Raw genomic sequence first — 14,757 nt, 5'->3', positions numbered from 1 at the left:
AATTTAACCATTCTGTAATGATATTGTATAATTCTATTATCTATTATGCTGTACAATCAGATTACATAGAACTTAAAGCCAATGATGGATGCTAGCTAGTATTTAATTCTCAAAAATACCTGAGATCAATGGGTAGAGTACAGTATAATCCTAATACTTAGAATCATCTGTACCAGACAGATTTTTAGATATGGTCTGTGATTCATTAAACAGTATTTTCCAGGTTCCACTATGATTTTTTTTGACATATCCAGGAAATTGTATTTTGTTTCTTTAAAGAGGAGTCTGCGATAAAAGCAAAGATGCTCTTTTCTAACCATGTTCTTATTGCACTTTGATGGATCTTATCTTCAGTCTCATTTGATGCACAGTTTTTGGGAGAACCTCAATGAATTGATGCAGAGTGAAATGAGCAGAACCAGAAGAACACTGCACACTGAAAGTAAAACATTGTGGAAAAATCCAATGTAATGAACTTTGCTACTAGTAGCAATGCAACAAGCCAGGATACTCTTGAAGGACTTATATGAAAGAATTCTATCCATGTAAAGAGAAAGAACTATGGGAGTAGAAATGCAAAAGCAAAACTTATGACATCACTTGTCACATGTATATACGGGTATGTGATTTGGGATTTAGGCCTTAAAAATCTCTCTATAGCAAAAATGAATAATATGGAAATAGGTATCAAGTGACAATATTTGTACAATCCAGTGGAATTGCTTGTTGGCTTTGGAAGAGCGGAGGGAAAGAAAATGAATCATGTATACATGGAAAAATATTTAAAAATAAAGTGATGTATAGTTTTTCTATTTGAACTCAAAATAAAGTCAAAATAATGCCATATGAGGACTCACCGAAGAAACTGGGGCCATTTTGCCTAGAAAACAAGAAACTTGGGGGGTAATTACTGCCTAAGAATATTTGAGCTCTGCTCATATGGAACTCAGACTAGACCTCTTCTGTTTTGATCTAGAATTAGAGGATTTTTTTACCTCAATATTAAGGATGAACTTCTTGATTTATAGAGGTCCAAAAGTAAAGTGGGCTGCCTCAAATAGTTGTCAGTTCTTTAGACTGGAGGTCTTCAAATTATGGGTGGATGATCACTTGCCAGTGATGGTGTAGTAGGGAGTCATTTCAGAGAGGAATTGAACTAGTTGATTTCTGACTTTCCTCTTAAATTTCAAGCTTTTTTGACAAATGTTACCTGGATTCAGGATTTCACCAGGTCTCTGTCTCTCTTTCTGTCTCTTTCTCTGTCTCTCTGTGCCTCTGTGTCTCTGTCTCTCTCTGTCTCTCTGTCTCTCTCTCCCCCCTTCACTTTATGCCAATACATTGCTCCCTATTTTAAAAATTCTTTCATTAAGGTATTGCATCTGTTTCAGTGGTTTAGACTGACTTTTTCTGGTGTGTGCCTTGGCTTTTCCAGCTGTCTCATTATTACATATCCCCTTTGGCAGAAGTCTACCTTGATCTTCCCCTCTTCCAATTGTTGGTATTCCTCTTCTACCCTACCCCTTTCAACCGCTTACTTCATATATACTTTCAATACATTTTGTATTCATCTATTACATGTTGTTTTTCTCTAATAGTTTGTAAGCTACTTGAGGGCAGGGACAGTTTCCTTTGGGATCTTTATATTCCTCGATTCTAGCATTTAGTAGTCGCTTAATAAATAATTGTCAAATGAAGGTTTCTGCTTCTAGAGATTATGGGCTGTCTTCTACCAGGGGACAGAGGAGTCTTAATCACCTTATAGATGAATACTATTAATTTAAGTTCTTTTTCTCACTCATGTTCCAGGGAGAAAAATCTTCCCTCTTTCTCCTCTCCCAGGACTACCATTTTTTTCTTTCCTCCATTGTGACATCACTCACTTCTTTAAATGATTTGAATAAATATTGAGACAATTTCTATTTAGTTGTCTCTTAGAGTCAATTTCTGCTTACATTTCCATGATGTCTTATGTGTTCCCTCCTCTACAAGCATACAAATTATTGCTGCCTATGAACTTCTTTGAAATTCTATCCACTGAGCTAGGTGATGTTTTGATAAGGAGCCAGGCCTGGAGATGGGAGGTCTTGGGTTCAAATATGGACTGAGATACTTCCTAGTTGTGTGGAATAACCCCCATTGCCTGGCCCTATCATCCTCTTATCTTGGGATGAATACTGTAAGAGTTAAGATTTTGGGAAACTGGGGCAGGTAGAAATTAGTTTCTCTCAGCAAGGAATATTATAGTTTTAGAGGTTTATTAAAGGTTAAGGATTAAGAAAAATACAAGTAAGAAAGGCACATGTCTAGGCCCAGGGAGCCTATTCACAACCACTCACATCTTGCCTGCTAGGTGGAGAGCCACGTGTGCTCCAAAGTGGAAGTAGGAAAAGAGGGCAGAGCCTTTTTACAACTAGGTTAGATACCCCATCTCCATCTTGGCCCAGGTGAGAATTTAGTGATATTACAAAGCATTCTGGGGAAGTGCAGCAAGGACTTCTGGGGATTGAAGTCCTGGATTCAAGTCTCCATTTTTACAATACTTAGTATTGATTCTAAGTCAGAATATAAGGGTTAAAAACAAAAAAAGAAATGTTATTTATTATTAAGCCTGTCAACATACCTCTTTTAGTGGCCAAATTCCATCTCACAATATGTGTTTCCAGGTAAGCTAGGACTAATGGAGAAAATTAGTTTTGAGGTAAAAAATAGTAATGATATAGGGACATTGCACAATGGCATGGTAGGATAGTGGTCAAGAATTGTTGTCACTGCCCTTTCCAAAATTCTCCTGGTGACTGCATGGTACAAAAAGATATAGGGCTGTATATAGCTTTTTCGTGTGTGTGTGTGTGTGTGTGTGTGTGTGTGTGTGTGTGTGTGTGTGTGTGTGTTGGTTCCAAGGCAGAAGAACAGTAAGGGCTGGGCAGTAGAGGCTAAGTGACTTACCTAGGGTCATGGATCACAGAGCTAGGAAATGCCTGAGGTCAAATTTGAACCCAGGACCTCCCATCTCTAGGTCTGGCTCTCAGTCCATTGAGCTACCTAGCTGCCCTCTGTACATGACTTTTTAAGAAAAAAAAATTCAACATTTATTAAGGACCAACTATGAACAAGACCCTCAATATAAAAGAAAAAAAAACTCTATTATTAAGGAGTTTACATTTTACTGTACTACATATTCATCAATTGAATTAACTTGTTACAGATATAATTGTGTAGATTATTCCAAATGCTTTTCTTTTTAAAACCCTTACCTTCTGTCTTGGAATCAATACCGTGTATGGGTTCTAAGGCAGAAGAGTGGTAAGGGCTAGGCAATGACTTGCCCAGGGTAACACAGCTGGGAAGTGTCTGAGGTCCAATTTGAACCTAGGACCTCCCATGTCTAGACTTGGCTCTTAATCCACTCAGCTACTCAGCTGCCTCCCCAAATGCTTTTTTTAAAAAATAATATGTGACCTTTGCTAAAATGTATAGGAGGCACCATGAATATGTAGATACCTAGGGTAAAGGGAGGGCTAAGGGGGAGGCTGTCTTAGTCTCAAGACTCGTCTTTTTCCACAATTTAATCTCAACTTGGCACACAATCATGGCCATCTCTAACTTCCTCATTGAATCTGACCTTTGATCAAATTATTTTGATTCTTTGGTTAATCTGTCATCTCATCTAGTGGAGCAGATGACAACTGGTCTATACCTTTCCTTCCTCCTTGATTGCTAATGTTCTCCTCTAAATAGGGGACCTAGGAGACCACCAAGCGTGCTCTCCACAAATGCTTTTGACAAGCTTATAAAATATATTTTCTAAGTGGTATTGATTACATTCTGAAAAATAAACTTTTGTATTTTTAAATTTAGTTGTCTTCTAAATTATCAATGAAGAAGCTTCTATTTGATAAAATTATAGTGGAATATGCTATTGGAAAAATTCTATTCAACAAATAATTATTGAGTAGCTACTTGGGGGTGTACAAAGATGAGTAAGATACAGTTTCACCATCAACAAACTAGCAGCCTAATAAGTGGGAAATAAAACACATACACAGACAGAATGCTCTAGGCATAAGAAATCTAAAGCACCACTACTTTTGTCTCCATATCTCAACATGGGATAGACATACAGAGAAGGAAGAGAACTGAATTGACTACCTCGGATCCGGATTAGTCTCTGGTCTAAACTCTCCTGTAATGGAATTACAAATGACAGTAGTAACAGTTTACAAGTAATTTATGGTGAAAAGATACTACTACAGACTTAAGGAAAGAGAAGGCAGAAAAAAATCAATTTTGTTTATTCTCTTGCCTCTTAGACAGATCCAACACTATCCCATACAGGTGTTTATCTCTCTCTTCTTTACAAAGACCTCTTTCTTAGATCTCTTTTATTGACTTTATTATTCTAACTAATTATCACTTTCAGGAAGCTCTTTCTCATATTTAACAAAATTGCTCTATTGATTTCAAGGCAACAGTGTGTTATTACCATTTATTTCTAGTCATGGAGTTGCTTTGGAAAAAAGTGGAAAGGATCTATAAAAATATGTGGTTCTCTTTGGCCATGTATAAAACTTCCTCAACACTTTTAGGTACCTAAAACACATTCGGTTTGAAATTTGATGTGCCAATGAATTGAATAATGCAAAATCCAAAATGGCGAGAATCCTTTGCTAACATTTTTAATAGTCCATGGAAATGTACTATTTGGAAAATGAGCATTTTTCGCTTAACTAGCACTTATGAGGCATATGAATATATTCTTATTTAGTTAAAGTCTATACAAAATACATCTTGAGTTCACTGATCTGGATGCAAGTCTTTCCTGTTTGTAGATAAAAATATACACAAGAAGTAATTGGCCCCAATACATTGAGATAAATTAGGACTTTGCTGCAGGATTTGGGATATGCTTCTACAGACTGCCACTAATAATATTCATTTTAACTAAATTCCAAATCACAATTATTTCCAAGTAAGAGGTCCAAGAGGATACCTAAACCAAAGCACATATGCTTTACTATATCAGTAAGGAGTAAATTCAAACAAACTAGCCTTATTTGTCTTATTAAGCAAAAGCAGGAAAAAAACATGCAGGCCAATATGATTTTCATTTTCTTGTCTCCTAATGTCACAGGATAATCAAAGATAACTATTAAAGGAATACAACTTAAGAATTTTTTAAAATTTGAATTGAGAACAAAGAGGAATTCTTGATTTGTAGGTGTTGTGATTCCTTTCCCCACAAGAATGTGAGCTTTTATAGTTGAACCAGTCTTTTCCCCACTATTAAAAAAATACTTCTGATATATAAAAGCAGATGGATCTAGATATCCTCCTCCGTTCTCAGGCACTACCGCTGGAGCACAAAAATAAGTCACTCTTTTGTTGAGTTTGGAAGCTTGAAATTTGCACGAGGATGAAAGAGGAACATTGAAACTTGGGCTCTCTTAAGCCAGACGCCAAGGCATTAGACCATCAGTATCACACAGCTTAGTTTTGTTCAAATGTTCATTAAATACATGACACAGTCCTTTTCTGTCAGTTCGTGGGGCTTCCACATCTAAGTAGTCATCTAAAACGATTCATTTACCCAAGGAATCCTTTATCCTGCCCTTCCTTAACAACCCTCTTGGCAAGGTAAGGAGGGGGGGGGGGGAAAGGACTAAGCCATGTTCTTCCTAGACTCACAATCCCCTCCAAAACCCCAACCTATTTGTCCTTCCTCAGCGGATCGGACTTCTCTTCAGCAACCTTTTGTTATTCAAGCAACACACCTCCAGCCAGACCTCCAACCTTTCATTTCTCTTTTAGAGAAATCAGAAACCAGACCGAAGCCGGGCGGGGGAGCAAGGGAGGGAGGTAAGAAGGGAGGGAGGAAGAGAGGGAGGAGAGGTCTACTTACTGAGCGAGCCACTGCCGCGTTAGTGGGACTCGCTGGACCAGGGATGGGGAGTCACATCCATGGGCAGCCTGGGAAGGAGCACAATGGCCTGCGCGCAGAGCGGACGCGCAGGAGCTCCCGTCCGGAATCCCGCCACCACGCGAGGGGAGCGGAGGCGGTTCCGCGGATTTCGGCTGAGCAGCCAGGGGTGTGTGGATACAAGCTGCCTGCCTTCACAGCCTAGCGAAACCCCCACCATATCATTTTACCATATAAGGAGACAAAAGCATCTGAGACACTCACTCTTTAAGGCTCACTGCAGCTGGCATTCAACACTTTCTTTCGTCTGGAGTGTGTGTGTGTGTATGTGCGCGCGCGCGTGTGCGTGTGTGTGTTTTCTTTTCCTCCCAAACACTCTTTGTCAGGCTCTCTTACTCCAGCCAGCTTCTCCCTCCTCCTCCCTTCTCCCTCCTCCCTCCTCTCATCTCCTGCCACCTCCACTCCCACCCCCTTCAACTACCTCTTTTCAGCATGTTTTCTTTCTTTGCTTTTTAACCCAATGATGTCTTCCACGGGAAAGGGCTTGATGAAAACCTGGCTGGATCAACTTACAGGAAGGAGAGTTTTACAGCAAGGCTGACACCAGCATTCCAGGGATCTTCACCTGGGCTAGAGTGCCAAGACCAGGGCTACTGCTGCTGCTGGGCGAGGAGTTATCAGAACCTGGTCACACGCGGATGATTCTGTCAGCTAAACATTAATACCTTCTGTTGACAAATGAGGTGCAAATGCACACAGACTTTGAAAGGGGAGAGGAAGGGTGAGAGAGAAGAATAAAGACGAGGCATTTGAGGACCAGAACAGGGAAAGCAAGGCATTTGCATACTTGGCCCTTCTGTGCCTTGTCCTCAGCACACCTTTAAGTTAATAAAAGGATCTAGTAGGTCAGTCAGTCAATCAGACAATTAGCGTTTATTAAATGCGTACAAAGTGCCAGTGAAACGCTTGCAATAAAAAAAAGACAACAAAAACAAGGACAACCCCAAAGCCAGTGCCTGTTCTCAAGGAGCTCAGAGTCTAACGAGGAACCAAAACAGAATGAAAATACAAGTTATTTTTTTTTTCCCTCTGAGAAAGGAAGGCAAAAGACCAGTCTTTAGTTTCTTTCTATTGGGACAAACCAAAATAGGAGATGAAAAACTAAAACTTTGCATATAACAAAGGACCACATTCTCTTCAGTTTCGGATCTATTAATGGGAAAAAGTTAATATAGTCTACCTAATCTCCAGGGAAAGGAGGTTGGGTGGGAGGGAGGGAGTCTGAATCCAAGTTGGGTGAATGGGCGCTTTGGGATTGTAAATGTTTCTTCTTCAGTGTGTAAAGAAAGTTCAAGTTGTGAACTGTGGATCCAGGCCAAAGAAGATTAGCTGATAGCCTGTACTGATGCAGTTAATATGAAATATGTTTGGCAGTAGTACAAGTCAAAGATTGGATGAAGTTTATCATCCTAAATGCTCTGGAGGTAGACAAAAGGAGATGACACTGAATTAGGAGCCAGAGAACCAGGCTCAAATCTCTGTTCTGCAACTTACTGTCTTTGTGAGCCTAGGCGAATATTTGACATCTCTGAGACTCCATTTTCTTTATCTGCAACAGGAAGGGACATGATTAGATGTCTCTAAGGTTATCTTTTAGGCAACTAGATAGTTCAGAGGATTGAGCACTGAGGCTGGAGTCAGGTAAACTTGAGTTCAAGTCTGACTTCAGATTCTTCCTTCTCTATGACCCTGGGCAAGTCACTTAATTTCTGATTCCCTGAATCCAGTTTGCCAAGGAAGCTCCATGGATAGCAAGGTCCATGTGGTCACAAAGAGTCAGGTACCACTGAAGAAAACTAAAAAGTCATCTTCATGATTTACGATTCTGAAAAAAAGATGGTTGACTTTTCTCAGTTGTGCTTAGAATTCACTCAAAGGAACCTCCACATAATCCAAGAAAGATTTTCCAGAACAAGCCCTTCATTTTACAGGTCAGAGAACTAAATCTTCCAGAGGTTAAATGCTTTGCTTAAGGTCACACAACTCATAGGTAGAAGAAGTCAAAACTCTTGACTCTCATTAAAATGAAGATTCTTCCTTGTTTCAATAACCATTTCTATAAGAGGTAGAAACATGGACTTAGAGCTGGAGGGCACCATATATGGATCATCTAATTTGCCTCTTTCATGTTACAGTTGAGGAAATTTAGGCTTAGAGAATCTGTGACTTGCCCAAGGCCATACAAGTAGTTAATAGCAGAAGTGGGATTAGAATTCAGTTCTTCCAACTGCAGAGCCAGTGCCCTTTCTTCTAATCTACATGATTTTCAACCTAACTAGATGTTCATCATTTACACTATGTACTGCACAGATTATTACACTCATTTGACAGACCAAAAACTTGAGGGCAAATGAGAGGACATAACTTAAACATGGTCACAGTGCTAGATTAAATGTTAGAGGTGGGATTTAAGTCCAGACCTTGTCAGAACCAGGGATTTGACCTCAGAACCAGTGTAATTTCTCCTATATCTTGCTGACTCCCATATGCACTAACTAAAAATTGTAACAAATGAACTAACAGAAATTCAGAACAAAGCCAGGCGTGCAATGTCACCCAACCTCTGGGAATACTGAAGGACTTTGAGGAGAGTGGAAAGGGTTATTACTGAAGTAAAACAGAGAACAGTAACTCAAAGTCTGAACTCAATCATTTACTAGTGACACTTTCTGAAGTGGGCACTTCCCAGGCTGGCAATAGCCTAAATTTATATGTGGAATTGGGAACTCTGACTCCACATTGCAATTAGCCTTTAAGTTTCCTCAAGTGAAGAGGAAGCCTGTATTAGCAAAACTTAAGGGGAAAAAAAAGCTAGATGGACTACCTTTTAAAAAATTAAATAATTCTCTCAAATGGAACAGAGCACTTTGTGTGTGTGTGCGTGTGTGTGCATGTGTGTGTGTGTGTGTGTGTGTGTTAATAATAGCTCTAAGATAGAAGGGCAAGGGCCAGGCAATTGGAGTTAACTGATTTGCCCAGGGTCACACAGGTAGGTCGTATTTGAGTACAGATTTGAATCCAGGTCCTCATGACTCCAGGACTAGCTCTTAATCCACTGAGCCATCTAACTGCCCCAAAGACAGGTTTTTTTTTTTAATTTACATTTTAAAATTTAGAATATTGTCCCTGGTTCCATGATTAATGTTCTTTCCCTCCCCTTTCATCTCCCCACTCCCAGACCTGATGAGCAATTCCACTGGGTTATACATATATCATTGGTCAAAACCTATTTCCATATTATTAATATCTGCAATAGAGTGATCATTTAAAGCCAGAATCCCCAATCATATACCCATTGAATCACATGATCGATCATATGTTTTCCCAGAAGACAGCTTTTATTTTTTTAAGGGGCAAATAAGAACACAAGTGGTTGTTGAAGTAGTCTCACAGGCAACAGTTGGATCTGTTCTCCTAAGCCTAGTGTAACTAGATCCACAAGTGGTAAACCAAGCTTGTTGTTGTTCACCTGCGTTTGACTAGCACACAGACCCTTCTATCCTCCACAATATCCCAAAGTCTGTCCAAGCTCACGTTCATTGTTTCAATGATACAATCCATCCATCTCAACCTATTTTCTCCCCCTCTCCTTTTGCCTCCAATTTCCCCTACAATCAGGGTCTTTTCCCATTGGTCCTGCCTTCTTATTATGTGGCCAAAGTATTTACTGTCACTTCCAACATAGCTAGAACGTGGTTGAAAGTATCAGAGGAAGTATGGCATAATGTATAATATGCTGGACTTAATGTCAAAAAGATGTGCCTCAAATACTTCCTATGTGAGTAACCTTGGGCAAATCATTTAGTTTCTGTGGGTCTCAGTTTTTTTCATTTGTAAGATGAGGCAGGTAACCCCAATAATCACTAAGGTCCCTTTTGACTTTAAATCTATGACCCAGTGGTATGCCTGCAGATGATTAAAAAAAACAACCTCTTTCTGTTTTAGTAACAATTCTAGGACAGAATGACAAGAGCTAGGCAAATAGTGTTAAGTGACTTGCCCATGGTCACACAACTAGCCTGCAGATGAAATCTGACCCTATTTGCCAGTTAGATTGAGGGACAGATGAACAGGTGAGAATTGAAATTCTCTTATTCATGAATGACACATTGGTACATACATGATGACTCTCTCTTTCTTCCACTTTCCCCTCCTATTTCTGAATTGCTTTACATTTTGCAAAGAACTTTCCTTACATGAACCCCCTGAAGCAGGAAGTATAGATATTGTTATTGTTCAGTTGTGTCCAATTCTTCCTGACTTCATTTGGATTTTTCTTGGCAAAGATACTGTAATAGTTTGCCATTTCCTTCTTTAGTATTATCATACCCATTTTATAGATGAGGAAACTAAAACTTAGAAAACTCATGTGACATGTCAAACTCAGAAAAGAATATTTATTCTTTAGCACATGGATTAGATTTCACTAATCTGTGAATTAATTGATATGAATATTACCTCAATTAATGTAGATCACAACCCAGCTTCACCTTCATAACCTGCATGAAATTTATCCTTATCTCTCAAAGTCCCAAAGATGTTCCACAGAGGATCTTGTCTCTGGTGCTTACCACCTCTGTGACTTTGGACAAGTCACTTCATTTCCTGGACCTTTCTTTTCTCATCTGTAAAACAAGAGAGTTATACTTCTCTGATCTTCCTAGCATGCTGGAGGTCTTTCTTTTTTTCTATCTCCTTAGAACCAGGACAATACTCAGGCTTTGCCTACAGCATATCTTAGAGCTCATAATATGAATAGTCATGATTTTCTTTTTCTAGTCTACTTTTCTGGGATGATATTACTTCGGTCACTTATTGTGAATGTCATCACTTTTTCATTCATTTATTTGAAATTTTAAGCCATCATTTAGAAATACACTGAAGGCTACCCATATGTGCTACCAGGAGGAAACTCTATATTCCTTCTAGGATCAAACATGAACCCCTCTGTTGGGTACTTAAATCCCTTCACAATCTGATCCCGACCTATATTTCCAGCCTTAATACACATTGCTCCTCTTCATACCCGATGGTAGAATAAAACTGGCTTTATTACTCTTGCCCATACATGGCTTTCCATCTCTTATTTCCATGTTCCTGTACTGGCTCTCCTCCATGCCAGGATTTCAATTCCTCTTGATCTCTGCCTCTTGGAACCCCTCAGTTCCTTAAAGACTTACTTCAGGAACCATCTGCTACATGAAGCATTGCCTGATTCTCCCCATCCCCTCCTCTTCACCCCATAGGGTCCTCTGGCTAGATTGTAAGCACCTCAAGGGCAAGGAGTACTTAACTTTCCTTTTGTATCCCCAGAACCTCACCTAGCATATTGCATAATTCCAAGGTACTTTGTTTAATAACATGTTTGATTAATTTATTGCAGCATTGCACAATTTCCCAAAACAATCCAGCCTTCTGTTCATTGTTCATCTGCAGTGCCTATGCCAGGTCTTTATACTGATGTAGTAAATCAATGAATTGGCTTTTCAAATACATGTCATAGGCTGGTCATTGGGTGTTTTTAAACAAATGAAAGAAAGTTTTAAAGAGTTAGTGTAGATAGTGGGTACAGGGCAAGTCTCATAGTTAGCAAGACCTGGATACAAGTTCTACCTCCAAAACAAAGCAAGTCAATTAACTCTTAGCATCCCAAGTAGCTAAGATTGTAAATTGTAGAGGAGATGCCTATCTCCCTTGGAAGAGGAAATTTCTTCACTGGGGAATTAGTTCTCTATAAAAAAAAGAAGGAAAGGAAGAAAGAAAGGAAGAAAGAAAGAAAGAAAGAAAGAAAGAAAGAAAGAAAGAAAGAAAGAAAGAAAGAAAGAAAGAAAGAAAGAAAGAAAGAAAGAAAGAAAGAAAGAAAGGAAGGAAGGAAGAAAGGAAGAAAAGAGAAAAAGGAAAGAAGGGAGAGAGGGAGGGAGGAAGGAAGGAAGGAAGGAAGGAAGGAAGGAAGGGAGGGAGGGAGGAAGGAAAGAAGGAAGGAAGAAAAAAGGAAGACATTATTTAAAGATATTCTCATTCCTCTATTTTTTCTTTGTATCCTCTATGGTCTTGATTCTTTATCATTTATCATTTAAGGACTACAGAAGAAGCAGCACTAATCCCTCATAGAATTCTCTGAGTGTTATTGTACCTACAAAGGCTAATGGAAGTTAATGAATGAACAAGAAGGGGGAGAAAAAGAGTGAAAAAATAGGGGGAAAACAAGAGAGGAACAAAAGAGTAGGTTAGAATAAGAAGAAACAGTGAAAAATCTAACCTATAAATATCTTTTTCTCTTCTAAAAGTCAGAATCTGGCCTTACGATATCAATTAGGTCCCATAGGAATTAGGTGAAGGATCCTATTTAGAAACTCAATGCTGAAATTCTCCTCACTTTGTGAGTACTGCTCAGCACAAGGAATTAATCTGGGGATCAAGGGTTCCTAAGAGAGAATGTCGGGGACTTGTGGTGAAGGGTGTGTGATGGGGCAAGGAATGGAGGATGACTGCAGGTTTTTCAAAGTAGCAGTGAGATGTATTCCATGTGAATGCCTTTGGCATCAATGTCCAAGATAAAGAGACTTTCTCTAAATTGTGGTTTAACTCTCATTTTCACTATTATCTTCTGGCTCCTCTCTTTTTTCACACATAAAATGCAAATATTGCATTAATTCTTTCTACATTATTTTTCTGCATCATTTATGTTTATGTGTAACACACGCAAGTCTCTTTAGGAGGGATACAAAAATAAACAAGATGAAATTCTTGTCCTCAAGGAGTTTCTAATCTAATAGTAGCTTGCTGATTCTTACTAGTTCTGATTTCTCCCTGGCACACATGATTATCAAGACTGTGGTAAGCAGAGGGGAAAATGGGAATACATAGCATCATAAGTCTAGAGCTGGAAGAGACAATCTAGTCCAATCCTCTCATTTTACAGCTGAGTAAACTGAATCCCAGAGAGATTAAGAGATTTGTCCAAGTTCACACAGGAAGCAAGATTAGAGGTGAGACTTAAACCATAACTCAGCCTCCTCATGCCCATAGAACTCTTTGAGAATTTAAACCCAAAATAGTATAGATTGGCGGGCGGGGGGGGGGGAGGGGAGTCTGATTTTTAGAAGAAAAATTAGTGTGCAGGAAATTTTATTGTTGCTATTTTAAGATGACACTTTGGTTGTTTGTGTGAGTGCCAAGTGCCTATGTGAGTACAACGCCACATTGTAATGTGTGACCCACAGGTCTACCACCCAGGAAATGAGTCACCTCTCCTTGAGTTAGCCATTCTTCACAGGGTCTGTTCCTGTTATTTTCTTTGTACTGAAGCAAGCATAGTTTGCCGCTCTGCCTCTGTTTGCTCAGAGGAAATGCTTATAGCCCACCATGAAGCCAGTCTCAATACTCACAAGTAAATATACAAAAGGCCAATTTCCCCTATCCCCCTCGCATTCTAGTCAGGAGAAAAATTTGGCTTCTATCTTAGACGCAAACTTTCCACATCCAATTTAATTTTCTAAGGAAAAAAAAGATTAAATGGATACAAATTTCAATGTTTAAAGTCTCAAAACGTTTCAGTGTTCTGGCCAAATCCACAAATAACTAGATGGCCCTAAAGAGTTTGCCGTCATATTGTCAAAATAATTCCGATCTTACTTGGTTGTCCTTAGTACGTCTCCATTACGGTCTTGATAGACCATTAAAGAAAGCTGCTATTTGGGGATAATAACCAATAGAATGGTGTCTTAAAAACCCAACATTTCAGGGCCCACATGGAAGTCGTTTATCATGCCATATTGGTGGAATGTTTGAGATATTCTGTCTTCCTAATATTAAGAGCAAACACTGTCTTTTGCCTTTTTCGAACCCCCATCACTTAGCACAGTAAGTGCCTGGCATATCACTGGGGCTCAATAAATACTAGCCCATGGACTGACTGCTTGTGAGGTCAAGGACCCCCCCCCCCCCCAACAGTTTTCAAAAGTTTCTTGTTTCTATGCTTTACTACGTCTCGAATTTCAGGTCTTCTTTGCAGAAATCGCTTCATTCATGTTGACTTGGAAATTGTTTTATTCTTGAGTGGGGGCAAAATTACAAGCATTCTTGTCCCTGTTCACAGCTACCCTGAGGTCAATTTAAAAGTAGGCTTGGGTGGGATGGGGGTGGGGAGCAGAGTAAATTCCTAGAATTGGGACAAACCTGGTGAAATCTTATTCTGCTTCACCAGTGTTTGCTTTCTCAACATGTCTGAATAGCTTTCACATATGGTCTCTAACAATCACTCCATTGCTGCTCTGAAACTGGAGAGTTTCACCGAGGAGCAGCTCTTCCCAAGAATGTTTATTGCACAGGGCACAAGTCTCACTTATCCCCCAGCTCTGGCTTATCGTGAGGACAACTGCTCCAAAATGTGTAATCACAGGCTGGCTTCCTTCCCCTGCGAACCAACCGTCTTTGGGACTGTTTGATAGAGGAGAAGCAGCACCGTGTGTTAGAAAACACAGTCGAGAAACCCCCAAGCCCCAAGGAACCAAGAAGCAAGGTTTTAGTCCCTTTGGGGCCACTGATTCAAACTAATTTGACATTGAGAATTTTAAAGTTTGTCCCCCTCATTAAAAAAAGGTTTATTATTGCCTTTCCGGCTTTTATACCACAGGTGTATATAGGTGAATATATTAGAGGGTTGGAGCTGGAATCATGAGGTCCTGAGTTTGAATGCTGCCACAGACACTTAATAATTCTGTGATCCTCAGCAAGTCACTTAACCTCTGCTACCTCCGTTTTTTTTTTCAACTGCAAAA

At 39.4% G+C, this 14,757-nt stretch overlaps 1 protein-coding gene across 8 annotated transcripts in view; it reads right to left on the bottom strand.

Annotated features, from left to right (window-relative positions):
• Positions 1-14,757, bottom strand: part of FHL2 (four and a half LIM domains 2) — a 114,979-nt gene that overhangs the window by 60,258 nt on the left and 39,964 nt on the right. The window contains exons 2-4 of one of the 8 annotated variants that reach the window (XM_016424889.2): positions 10,436-10,602; positions 7,472-7,526; positions 6,491-6,628 (exon numbers count right to left, since the gene is read on the bottom strand). The exons of 1 other annotated variant lie outside the window; for it this stretch is intronic. Coding sequence is in view for 1 of the 7 variants with exons in the window: in XM_056807376.1 (XP_056663354.1) it covers positions 6,182-6,207 (26 nt within the window). In the remaining 6 variants the exon portion in view is untranslated. Of the gene's footprint in view, positions 1-5,899; positions 6,133-6,181; positions 6,326-6,490; positions 6,629-7,471; positions 7,527-10,435; positions 10,603-14,757 lie in introns of those variants that run through there. 6 more of the 8 variants (XM_007501182.3, XM_056807379.1, XM_056807377.1 and 3 more) reach the window with 6 other exon arrangements.

The sequence above is a fragment of the Monodelphis domestica genome, chromosome 8 (assembly GCF_027887165.1).
Source record: "Monodelphis domestica isolate mMonDom1 chromosome 8, mMonDom1.pri, whole genome shotgun sequence".
In the NCBI taxonomy this organism is placed as follows: Eukaryota; Metazoa; Chordata; class Mammalia; order Didelphimorphia; family Didelphidae; genus Monodelphis; species Monodelphis domestica.
This window is presented reverse-complemented; position numbering and strand designations above follow the sequence as displayed.